Source organism: Saccostrea cucullata, unplaced genomic scaffold (assembly GCF_032062105.1).
Source record: "Saccostrea cucullata isolate Sc308-1 unplaced genomic scaffold, CSIRO_AGI_Scuc_v1 ctg15966, whole genome shotgun sequence".
Classification (NCBI taxonomy): Eukaryota; Metazoa; Mollusca; class Bivalvia; order Ostreida; family Ostreidae; genus Saccostrea; species Saccostrea cuccullata.
The window spans coordinates 1-13,224 of record NW_026941572.1 but is presented as its reverse complement, the minus strand read 5'-3'; the positions used below and the strand labels follow the sequence as shown (position 1 = coordinate 13,224).

Genomic DNA, 13,224 nt, shown 5'->3' with positions numbered 1-13,224 from the left:
TACCTAAAATCATTTTATTTTACAGTCATAGATTACGGTTTCTGTAGGGCTTCTGACTTTCATTTTCTTTAAGCACTTTCTAAAGGCATAAATTTAGGCTTATGATTTATAATTGCTCCCCAAATATGTTCTTTCTTCAATCCATACACAATGATCAAACCAAACATTGCACAACAGTTATAAGTATAATACTTACAAATCCTAAATTACTTTTGAGTGACAATATTTGACCGGGTGTCCTCAGGTTACCAGCCATTTTACTATAGGGGAGGGGGGTCCCGTGTGTTTCTGGGGGGACACTTCCTGTGAAAAGAACATCCCAGCTTATGTATAATCTTAACCATGTTAACATTTAACAATAAGATATCAACCTGTATGCTTCAGTTTTCTTCAAGTTTAGCAATACACTCAATAACTGACGTAAAACAGGATTTGCGAATGTTTACACTACAATTTTCAAACTATCCAGAGGGCAAATTTCATTTGAATTATCACATATTTTTGCAAATTTATCTTTTATATAAAAAAAAACACAGAATTTCCATCAAAGATCTCCATACTTACCATCATCCAAGTTAATCTTAGAGAGTCCAAAATCCGTCAGTTTCAGGTGCCCCTTACCAGTAATTAACATGTTGTCAGGCTTTAGGTCCCTATTAGGTTAATCAAAATGCTAACTTTATAAGAACACAAATGTACTTATTAACTTAACTATTTTGCTAAAAATTAATGTAATTTGAGCATGTTGAGAGATTAATTCAATATCTTAAATCAGCTTTGAATTTCTTTGAATTTTTATTGTGTGGAAAACTCTTCCACACACAAAAACTTCACACACCTGAAAATAAATTGTTCACCAGTGAATAACTCTGACATATCATGTGGATAACTTTCACATCTTTGGATAACACTCTCACCTTTGAAAAAACTCAAATACAAGCTGGCAAAGCAGGCACCAGTCTTTAATTCATTTATACATTTGCAGTCAACTCAAACATCTGTGTATAACTCAGGCATTTGTGAATAACTCACATGCTTGTAAATTACACATCTTTGGATATACACTTATTGCTAAGTTAAACACTTTTGATAATTGATACACTTGTAGATGGGCAAGGATCAGCTATTTGTAAATAATAACGGCCGTCACAGTGAAAAAAATTGTATCAATATTTTTACATTTTTTCTAGTCAAATACATTAATATCTATACCTTCTTTCATTAATTTAATAGGAAAAGATAGTTGCATTTTTATTTTTTAAGAAAATCGCATCCAAATATAGGTGATCAAAAAGTGACGGGCGTTATGTTGACACATATAATGTGAATTTTTAAGTTATTTCGCGTAACAGAGAACCAAAAAAAGACCATCATATGCATGGACCCGACCACACTTTTACTTGGGACGAAGTAGACAAATTTCTATGGCCTATCTGTAAAATTAATAAGGCACAATTAATCGTGACGGAGGTGACATCAATTTTTCCTACTACAGCATTTTCATCATTCGTTTTACTGCACAGAAATCATGTTTACCGTGAGTTTTTTCTTCACTAAATGTGGAAATAACACTAGTTTTTCATTAAAAAGCAGAACAGGATACATTAGTTCTTTCTTGAAGAATTTTTTACCCTGTATAATAAACGGATGTTATATTTGACACATTGACAAACTAAAGTAAGGTAGTTACAGAGGTTATATTGACAACGCTTTTTAACGCATTTCATAAGTTTTGTTAAGAATACACACGACTTTTAATACATGCAATGAAGTTAATTTGTCAAATACAACTCCATTTAAACATTCTTCTTTTACTAATTAAAACTACTGAAAGCATTTCCATGAATTTTAAGCGCTGTGACGGATGTTACATTATAACATCCCTCACAGTTTTTTCGTGGAAGGGATATTTTAACTCTCTACATCTTTGTAATTTTTATTTAGTAATTTTATTATTTGTTCTTCATTAATATACAACTGAAGTTTACTAATAAAATTTTATCTTTAACAAAATAATAAGGAAAAAATCTTGTATCAGCACAGATTTAAATTTTGACAATGGTCAAATAATAACAGGCAATCAGCCAAGAAAATCCTAAGAACTGGTAGCATAGCATCTGAAAAGAAAATAAATGAGTTAAACCTCTGCTAATTACCTTAAAATATAAACAAATACTCTAAATTTCATGATAATATTATCATACTGCTTAAAGAAGTTATTATTTGACCAGAAAAGGTGTCAACATGTCATATCCGTTTTTCAATTTCTTGTCAACATGTAACAGCCAAATATTGTTATGTTAATAATGTACGAAGACAGGAAAAAAATGCGACTTTAACAGATAAGTAATGGTAAATATCATATTTTCTTTCTATCTTATTGAAAAAAATATGTCCATGAAATTTCTACGTAACATAATCGAATCACTGTGCTTCAGCAGTTATGGTTTGACATTGTTATGTCAGTCAAAATTTAACTGCCGAACACCAAATGATCTCTATGATCGTAATAGTTCTAGAAAAATACTTAAACGTTTGTGTCAAACAATAACTATTATAGATTTTAACACATTGGAGAACATGGCTTGTCCATTTTATCATTAAATTTTATATAAATCTAACTCAGTAATTAGCGTGACGTCTGTTATCTAGTAAGAAGTTATTGACCGACAATACAAACACACCCACTTTGCCTCCATTTTACGTATCACGGTCGCTTTTCATGACGTTTACTGCAAATGTGTGGTAAAACTAATAGAAAAAACCGAAATGATTATATATTCCGCAATATTAAAGCCATTTTACAACCCAAATTACGGACCGACACCTGTGCACCTTTGGTAAATGTGCGAAAATTTATTATTTTAATCCTTTTACGCAAATGTTATTGAAAAGAATTCATTGAGTATGCTTTAAAGTTAAAGCTAAATAAAAAATATTCGTGTATTTTTAATACAATTACATTTATTTTAATGTTTAAAGTTAACCCATCATGTTGACCGACACTCGTAACGTCCGTTATTCAATTTCAAAGCTATTTTTCTCGGGATAATGCTGAGCAAATAGTAATTATTTTTGTCTAGAATTGTAAGGTAAACATCCATCTTTTAGAATAGTTGTATATAAAAATGTGTTAATTAAAGGTATTTTAAAAAATTGCATTTTTGACACATAGGTTGGAAAATCTCTTATAAGCATGCACAAAAGTTGGACAATTTTATACAAATTCGGTAATAATAATTTTATTTCTTTAAATAAAAAGATTTAATTGTTTATTGTTTCTCTTTCATATTACAAAATTATAAATACAACTTTATGAATCATAAAAAAATTATATTCTTGTTTATTTCAATTTCAAAAGTGACGGCCGTTATTATTTACAAATAGCTGATCCTTGCCCAGATAATGTACAAACCTGTGTATGATTCCATGAGAATGTAGATATTGCAGAGCCAGGGTAACTTCTGCTGCATATATCTGAGACATTTCCTCATCAAAATAACCATAGACAGCCAACAGACTCTTAACATCCCCACCAATTAAGTACTCCATTATCTATCAACATATTACATGTAGAAAAATTAATAAGTTTCCTTCTTTTACAATTGACACCCCCTTAATTCTAGTTCTTTTACTTTTTTTTAGTATTGCTGGTTGATTCTAAGAGAAACATGCATCACTCATTCTTAAAACACCTAACATTTATAAGTAGATGTACATGTTAATATCTTATTCTGCTGTGATTGTGAGAAATTCCCGGACATTATTTGATGGATAAAGAAAACTGTGAGTCACATGTAGACAGTATACATACCAGGAAAATGTTATTCTGAGATTGCAGGGAATAGTAAAGGTGTACAATGAATGGACTGTTGGAGAAAGCTAGGGCATCTCGCTCTGTTAACACTGAAATACAACACAATATAACAATGAATGGACTGTTGGATAAAGCTAGGGCATCTCTCTCTGTTAACACTGAAATACAACACAATATAACAATAAATGGGCTGTTGGATAAAGCCAATGCATCTGAAATGTAATTCTGTATACATGGTATACATGGTATAAGTTTGAATAATGACCATTGAACATGTACAATCTTCTTCTATACATTTAGATTCTGATAGGAAGGAAGCTGACCAAGGGTTGAGACAATACTTGTACAGGTACAGTCGTGTGCCAAAAGTGAAGATAATTTTATTTTTTCTCTATATATTTCATTGAAAACAACATTTTTTAAAATCACTGACAAATGGTAAATTTTTGTCCAATTTCATTATTTATTTCAGTACTTAAACCAGAAAATGTGCAGTTTTCTTTCTTTAAAAGATCATTAAATATTTAGTTTTTACTAAAAGATAGTTCATCAATTGACATCAGTTCTAAAATTCAAGATCAACGTTGACTATATAATTCATTGTGAGTATGTGACTTAAAAATTCATGTTGCAGTAAAATTATAATATTTTTAAAATATCAATACTGATCAGATAAAAACTATTGTTTATATCAATTACAACAATTTATTGGATTGCCATGAAATTTGTGATAAAATCTGTCAAGAAATGTTGTCATACCAGTGATTTTAAAAAATGTTGTTTTCAATGAAATATATAGAGAAAAAATAAAATTATCTTCACTTTTGGCACACGACTGTACATGTAGATGAATACAATCATAGAAAAAGACATTAATAAGAAGATGATTCAACATTACTTATAAGTTTACTGGGATCATAACATTGACAAAAGCTTTCAGTGAGTTTCTCCCTATGAACTAAGGCATGACACTATAGTATAGCCTCTCTTATTGTACAATAATACATCAGTTACAGGGAATCTTTACCTTGGCTCACTAGATTCTTGTTAACCATGTCGGATTTCTTCATCACCTTGATTGCATATTTCTTGTTTTCTTGGTTTTTCTTGTGTCCCAGAAATACTTTCCTTCAAGTTGGAAAAAAAAAGATTGTCTATATATTTAAACATGTTTAAAACAAAGTGAGGTTATTTTCTTTGTAAATATATTTTGTCCTTTTTTCTTTCTAATAATGTTCATCAATTCATGCACAATATTACACACATATTTATATACCCGTTAACACAATTAACTTATGAATAACAAAGTGTCAGATTTACATGAAATAGAATTATTAATAATCATGATAAGGGAATACATAAAGTATTGGGAAAAGTAAAAATTCATTCAAAAAAAATTATCAAAATCTCTAGGGTAGAAATAATTCAACTAGGCCTCATTAATTATCTGACAATGAAACCTCACCTAACTAACGAAACTTTATTAATTGCATTGAAAAGGAATAGTGCTGCTTTAAGCATTACACAATTTACAGAGACATAATTCTTACCCAAAAGCCCCTCTGCTGATTGGCTTCAGAAAAACAAAGTCCTCAATCGATGTAGGCTAAAATGAAATTTAAAATACATATAAACATTGTCAGATTTAAACATTATGTTTTACCTTCATAAAAAAATCAAAATTTTTGAAACCCTGTAACGTTAGATCCACTAATTATTAAAGAAAAAAGCAAAAACCAAAAGCAAGTAAACCCAAGCCTAAACTCTAGACACTCCCTCAGTGTCCATAGCTTCATTGCTATAATAAAAAATATAAACTATAAAACTGACATCAATACTAGTAGCTGGATTCAATGTTGTTCGCTTCAGAGAAATGGACAGGCCTTCGCCTAAATCCCCAAGTCCACTTTTCTAAAGAGAATAGGTCAGTGCATGTGCCTGTGGCTTGTGCTGTCTAAAAATTAAAATATCCAAAGCACATTCATCGATAACGATTATGCATGATTCCCCGTCTAACCTTATCTGGAAAACTTCCAGGTTCTTTATTTTCTGTGTCCTCCATGTTCACAAATATCTATTAACTGTCTACATGATGTTTTTATTCATAACAAAGATTGCTTCCGAGTTTACTTTTTTCGTATTTGGTGCGATATTGCTATTTGCAATGGCGTGAAGTCACCTTTGAAAAATTAAATTTATCGCTTATATTTTATTATGAAGAACGAACCCGATCTTTTTTTTTTTTTAACAAAGTACACTCGGACAATATTTATCCTTTACTACTATTCTTCCTTTTATAAAAATAAATCTCTAAAAATGAATATAATTCCCATCTATTTTTATGACGAAATGCAACCTTTTTTGTAAAACGAATCCTTTACTACTATACTTCCTTTTATAAAAAATCTTTAAAAATGAATATAATTCCCATCTATTTTTATGACGAAATGCAACATTTTTTTTGTAAAACGGAAACCAACGTAATTTAAACAAGCCATGTATAAAAAGCACGCTGTTGCTTTTTTTATTATATGAATTTAATAGCAAGCCCTAAATTATATTAAGTTCAAACTAAGAAGCTTTCACATAATTTTTCATATCATAAAAAAATCAGCGCAAGTCTGATGCAACGCTACGAAAAGGTACGCATTCTAGCAGTACGTTTAGGGAACTGAAAAAAGCAAAATAAACATTAATCTGTAATTATCTCTTAAGGGAGATATGTGCGAGGCAATTAAGCAGTTTTGAGGGAGGGGTCATCACATTATTTTATTGGGTTTAAATTAAGCCTAGAATACTACATGTACTAGTAATTATTAAGAAGCCTTCTTACCACCCACACATTTTTTTTGGGGGGGGGGGGGACGTTTCCAAATCAAATGCGGTTATAAAAATTAAAAAAGGAAAGAGACAGTTAAATTTATCATAGTAAACTAATTGTTCAAATTTTGGAGAATATCCATATCAAAATTTTTTTCCAAGCATGAATTAATATCGGTTACGATGAACTTGGCTGTTGTAAAAGTATAGGTAGCTGAAAGCAGTTTCGTATAAAATCCAGGGGATTTTTCCTGGAACTTAAACAACCATGCTGGGAAGGGATTTCCCTGATATTTATAGGAAGTCTACATAAAACTACATCTTTTTGGTTTTCATACCCGAAAAGAAGAATTCTTAAACGCGTATATGATTATCTAGGAGGGTGACTTCACGCCATTGCACATTTATTTGATTATAAAGCAAGGTGACTTCACGCCATTGCACTTTTATATGATTATCTAGAAGGGTGACTTCACGCCATTGCACGTTTCTATGATTATCTAAGAGGGTGACTTCACACCATTGCACGTTTATATGATTATCTAGCAAGGTGACCTAACGCCATTGCACGTTTATATGATTATCTAGGAGGGTGACTTCACGCCATTGCACATTTATATGATTATCTAGAAGGGTGACTTCACGCCATTGCATGTTTCTATGATTATCTAGGAGGGTGACCTCACTCCATTGCATGTTTATATGATTATCTAGGAGGGTGACTTCACGCCATTGCACTTTTATATGATTATAAAGCAAGGTGACTTCACGCCATTGCACTTTTATATGATTATCTACGAGGGTGACTTCACGCCATTGCATGTTTATATGATTATCTAGGAGGGTGACTTCACGCCAGTAGTATAGACTGAGGGTTTTCGTGCTACTTTGAGGCACCCACGAATTTGAGGCACCCACGATAGATCACGGAAGTGTAGTATACCAAGAGAACAAGTTCAGGAAGTCAAAATCGGATATGAATAGATCAATAACACGACTGTTTTAATCCTTTTAACAACTTAATCCGTTGATCAATATATAAATATTAATAAATGAAACTAATTTGACAACTAATAATTTTGATAAAGGTCATGTCGATGAATAATTTAAATCACAATCTATGGGGTTATAAGAACAAATTTAATGAAAGGTATCCATATGTATTTCCCGAGAATATGTATGAAGTGTAATAAAGTCGAGGGAAAATATATATTGTTGTAACAATAGATGTGCATTAAAATACGAGGAATCAAATGTAAGATATCTCTTGGTTAATGAATAGAAAAAAATAATTCCGACCAAAATTGTTTTTGGATTAATAGTACACCCTCGTTTATTGAAAATTATACAAACATGAAAAAGACTGTGAGATTTAAAGGTGATGATACAATAATTGACATTCCTTACGAGGATCGTAAGGGAGAATGGATGTTAATAGCTGTGGACAGATGTCGTTTTCGGAGACGGATTAATTGTTTATCACAAATCCTCGAACCAATACTTGAAAAACATTTAGTTTCATATAAATTAAGATATTCGTGTAATGTTTAACGATGAAACAGTAATAAAACTATGTAAAAAATCTAGTGTTTTTCAGAATGGACCCACGTTTTCTATTAAAGATACATTTAAAATGTGCTGGATTAAAATTATTGGAAAGATGTGTATCAATGTAATAAACATAAATCGGAAATCTTTAACTTTTCATGATTATGTATAGTTGTATCTTATTATTTCACATCCTTGTTAGAATAAAATCAAATGTAATTATTATAGTAAACAAATTTCCGTTTGATGTGGTGTTATTTTATAAGATGAAATCATTTAAATGTTATAAACCAATCAGACAAGGATTCGGAAATGACAATATTTCCGATTTAAACTCTGTTTAGGTATAGGTACATTCATTTAGTTAAAAGAAACTGATCACGACAACATGTCTACTACCCAGTGCAGTCAAGAATTAGGAAACGAGCGATACATTCAAGCATGTACATTGGACAATGGTGAACGTAGAGTCGACATACGGGAATGGAAATCAACGGAAAAACGACAGTTTCCAACTAAGAAAGGCATCAGTTTAAACTTGCAGCTTTTTAAAACCCTGACGCTCTCCACTGATTTGATCGACACAGCCTTAACCAAGAAAGAAGATCTGAACTATCATATCGGCGCTAACATATTCATAACGGTCAAAGGGGACAGTCCTTGTGTTAACATAAGAAAATATTGGAAACCGGAGAATGAAGAAAACCTCGTACCCACTAAGAAGGGGATTTGTCTCCGTCCTCTCGAATACTTAAATCTTAAAACACATCTAAGTAGCATTGAAAAAGCCGTGCCCGAACTGGAAAACATTGTACCTTGTTTTCTACAGGACGACCATCAAAACCAACTAGGGATGCTTCGATGTGCAATGTGTAATCCCTTAGAATATCAGAACTGGTGAAACGATTACAAACGAAATGTGTGGAGACATTTTCATTGTTAAAAAAAAATTTATAAATTGTTTATACCAATCACACCTTTTATAACTCTCTTATTTTAACTTTGTTTATAAATTTGTATTAATTGTATGTATTCAAATAAATGTATATATGTATCGATCACTAAAATCTTGTTATAAATCATTGTTTGAACAAAAGGTTGTGTATCGAGCAAGTTTTTATACAAACTAGTCTGATATCTTCTACCAAGTGTCGTTTAAAATTATTAACATATTTGTACATACAAATGTACATATAACAAATCAAGAAATATATTCAACAGTAAATGGTTTATGAAACGAGTATTTTTTATGCAAGTAAATTGTAGAGAATAAGTTCATAACAACTGTCTCTCTCTCTCTTATTCTTGTGTATACCCCCAAAACCAAAACGAGTCGATCACAAACCGATAAAACACATCAGCGGAGGGGGGAGCAGGGTGGTGCTGACTTTGTTTTGAAGTCTTAGCAGGACACTGGTGTCAAAACTCGAATAATGTAATCTAAAATGCTTTTATACAAATCATTTAAGTTGTTTTATTATTTCAAATCATTCAAATAAAAGAAAAACCCAGAGATGAATGTTGTGTAATACTTCATATTGCTATCACCCCCCACGGACACCTGTTGATGTGACCGACCCGAGAGACCAAAATCGCCGGGCTGGTTTATTGTAAAACGGGAGGGATGTAAGGATCGATATACTACAGACACAGTATAATTAACCATAAACTGTTTTCAATTAAACCTATGATACATTAATTCTTATATAGAATATACCAAAATAAACATGGTCACAATATATAAATTCTTAAATTATGTTAATAAAACTAAAACATATTCCTGATCCACCCTCCACCCGTATAATTATATAAGACCTCAAAGTCCAAATCTGACCACCCTTTTGAGATTTAACGAACTGTAAAGATGAGGATGGAGAAGCTATTTTGTTTGTTTGTAATTCCGTTGTTTGTCTTGGGGTGCGAGCGTACCAGTGAAGGAGTGAGATGTCGGGTGTGGGACCAGAACATGCTAAAGTGGTTCCGAGATGTGGAGATGATGGAAATTAACTACCTAAACCATGGCGTGGACCTGAAACAGTTTCCGCGGCTGCGGAAATTTGTTGTGAGGGAGGCAGTGGTGTCGTGCGAGGATATTATAAGCGGCGAGACAATCATCATCATCCTGAATGACCAGATCTGCCAGGTAAATTTTTTTTATATAAATAAATGAAAAAAATTTTTTTAATTACTAAAATTTTGATTTAAAAAAAAAAAAAAAAAAAAAAAAACCTCTTATATTCATTATTATTATTTTTTTTTAAAGGAGACCCAAACTCAAGGATCCGTGTCAGACCCAACGACAACCTCCCCCGCATTGACCACCACCACTTTGACCGAAATTGCCGCCTTGTCCTTCAGTAAGTATATACTTTCAATTTATGTTAACTTTAAAAAAATAATAATAAAATAAAATAAAATAAAATAAATAATTTACTGTTTAATTTTCACATCTAGATAAACCCTGGATTTATGCCACCGGTATTGTCACGAGTTTACTGGGTTTGATCACCATAGTCCTGTGTATTGTTTGTGCACACAATTACTGTCGGAAACCTCGCCGCACAATTAACATTGAACTTGACTCTGTGAGTTCAATAACTGAGTTTGACTCTTCAGTAATGAGAGAAATTAAAATTGATTAATTGTTGCAGTGTTTTACGTGATATTCAAAGTGGTGAGGTTGATGATGACCGGCGACAGACAACTCCCTCAACAAATTGTTCAGCCGCCTCCTGTTGTGGATGATGCCCCACCCCCACTCCGACGATCACAGCGACAGAGACGTCGACCCAATCGTCTTACATATTGAATATAGATTGTAAAATAGACTCATTTGTGATGATTTTGGATGTAAATAGTTTATTGTACATTTTGTTGTAAACTTTAACTGAACTTCAATTGATCTTATAACAGATTTTTTTCTTACATTAAAGAATAAATGTTTAAGAAAAAAGTATTTGTTTCATTATATACGAAAGTGTTTAGAGTTTCCTAAGAATTCTCCTAGGGGCTAATTCACTTTTCAGTGTGTTCAGCTCCCTCTCTAATTTGGAGACCCTCTCCTCCAGGTATTGCTCCCACGTCTGAACAGTCTGAAAAAAGTTTAATACACACAAATTTACTAATATTAAAAGTATGGGGAGATATGTGGATAACATATGACGGAAGTGGTGAGCTGACAGTAGTTTACGGAAATGTATAATACTGGGAATACGATTGTTAAGAAAATCTATAATAATTTATAAGAAAGAGTAGAGATTTGTTGAAAAATGACGATTCAAAACTTCCGGAAAAGTAAAAGTTACACGTAGAGATATCCTAGAAAGACGGATATACAAAGGTGTAATGAGTGTGTTTACGGAAAAGAAATGTATAACGAAGTATAACACCGGGAACATGACTTTAATGAAAATCTAAATTTTATATAAGAAAGCGTAGAGATTTATTGAAAATGACGATTTAAACTTCCGGAAAAGTAAAAGTTACACGTAGAAATATCCTAGAAAGACGGATAAACAAAGGTGTAATAAGTTTGAAAGTAAATGAATAAATACTTCCTACACAAATCGATATACATCATTCTTAATTTGAAACCATGGAGTTCGCATGTTCCCAATGCGATAAAAAATATAAATATTTAAAATACCGAAATCGTCATATGAAAACCGTGCATCTTGGTTTATATGAAAGAGAATGTCCATCTTGTGGGAAGAAAATTAACAGGAAAGATAATTTTGAACGTCACATACGAACATGTAAAAGTTCAACAAAGTGTCAGCACTGCGAAAAAGAATTCAAATTGGCTACTCAATGTCGATTTCATATGCAGAATGATCACAAAGACAAATTATTTAAATGTGATAAATGCAGAAGGGAGTACTTAACCTTACAATCATTTAAACAGCACAATGGAAGATGTAAGGAACAAGTGAGTATTTTAAACAGAACTTACATTATTATGAGTTGAAGAATCTAATATAATAATTTTCCGAATCGGACTCTCTGCAGTCTGCAAAACAATTCAATAAAATAAATTTATTCTGACACAGAAACCAAAATTTTGATTCTTTTAGTGAATTCTATTTAACAAACAATATCTAATGAATGATAAAGTATGTATATATCTATATATATATATACAAACACATATACTTACTTTCCCGCTTCCAAACTCTAATCTTTTTTTGATGGGCCCAAATACAGGTCTTTTGGGGGTGGACGCCACCAGGGGTCTTGCCGAGAGCCACAAATCATTAGTCTATAATATTTAAAAAATATAGAATGTGAGATATTGTCTAAAAAGAAATCAAATTGTTGAATATATATATAATAATTTTAAAATTATTGAGTTTTAGTCAAAATATTTTAATTTTCAATACCAAAAATTTGATTTTAATAATAAAAAACTTTAATGAAATAAATAAATAAGTTATATAGTCCATAATTTAGGATTTTTTTTTTTTTTTTTGGGGGGGGGGGGATAAAGATGTATTACATATACAGAATTATCACAAAAAAATCAATATTAATTAAATAAATAAAATAAATAATAATGATAATCACTTACGTTTGAAGCCATGATGGAGTTCGTCCAGAGGTTGAGTATTCTATATCGACACGGTTGTTCATTTATATTAACATAATTATAAACAGTTACATGAATTTTCAAAGAATATTCTTCCTGCTACATAATATGACAAGGATCTTGTAATACATTCAATCTTCATAAGTATCACGTTCAAATCCTTTAAGAACTTAATGACTTTATCTATAATATTTCATAAACAATCAGGATCTATAGAGATAAACGGCAACGATAATTACGGATCAATACTTAGCATGTCACTTACTTGTCAATAAAATTTATCAATAGGGATTTATACTACCGTAACATCTTCAATTGTACATAATACATACTCATTAACCACTTAAAACGATGATTCTCTAACAATAATTTGTTCCTTATGACTAGGAGTTGTTTACATGTAATTTTCTTATATTTGAAACGTGATAAATTTCACAATTAATTTTAAGAAACC

At 31.4% G+C, this 13,224-nt stretch overlaps 2 protein-coding genes across 2 annotated transcripts; one reads left to right on the top strand and one right to left on the bottom strand.

Moving 5' to 3' along the window:
- Positions 1–196: 196 nt before the first annotated feature.
- On the bottom strand, positions 197–5,961 carry LOC134258071 (serine/threonine-protein kinase greatwall-like; the record flags this gene model as incomplete). The annotated part of the gene is made up of 7 exons (XM_062740632.1): positions 5,835–5,961; positions 5,368–5,423; positions 4,845–4,945; positions 3,815–3,906; positions 3,416–3,555; positions 565–653; positions 197–303 (listed from the first exon to the last, which is right to left on the bottom strand). Coding segments are annotated over exons 1-7 (630 nt in total), but the record flags the coding sequence as incomplete, so codon positions are not given.
- A 3,546-nt stretch (positions 5,962–9,507) lies between these two features.
- Positions 9,508–11,017, top strand: LOC134258070 (uncharacterized). Its single transcript, XM_062740631.1, has 3 exons — positions 9,508–10,328; positions 10,449–10,542; positions 10,640–11,017. Exons 1-3 carry the CDS (start codon positions 10,050–10,052, stop codon positions 10,825–10,827), a joined length of 561 nt encoding a protein of 186 aa, XP_062596615.1. The 5' UTR covers positions 9,508–10,049; the 3' UTR covers positions 10,828–11,017.
- The last annotated feature ends 2,207 nt before the right edge of the window (positions 11,018–13,224 follow it).

What these genes read in the sequence shown, in the direction of transcription:
- LOC134258070 (XM_062740631.1), top strand. Translation starts at nt 10,050, where the DNA reads ATGAGGATGGAGAAGCTATTTTGTTTGTTTGTAATTCCGTTGTTTGTC. An exon ending in TGAATGACCAGATCTGCCAG is followed by an intron (nt 10,329 to 10,448) that starts GTAAATTTTTTT and finishes TTTTTTTTAAAG; the next exon opens with GAGACCCAAACTCAAGGATC. An exon ending in AATTGCCGCCTTGTCCTTCA is followed by an intron (nt 10,543 to 10,639) that starts GTAAGTATATAC and finishes TTTCACATCTAG; the next exon opens with ATAAACCCTGGATTTATGCC.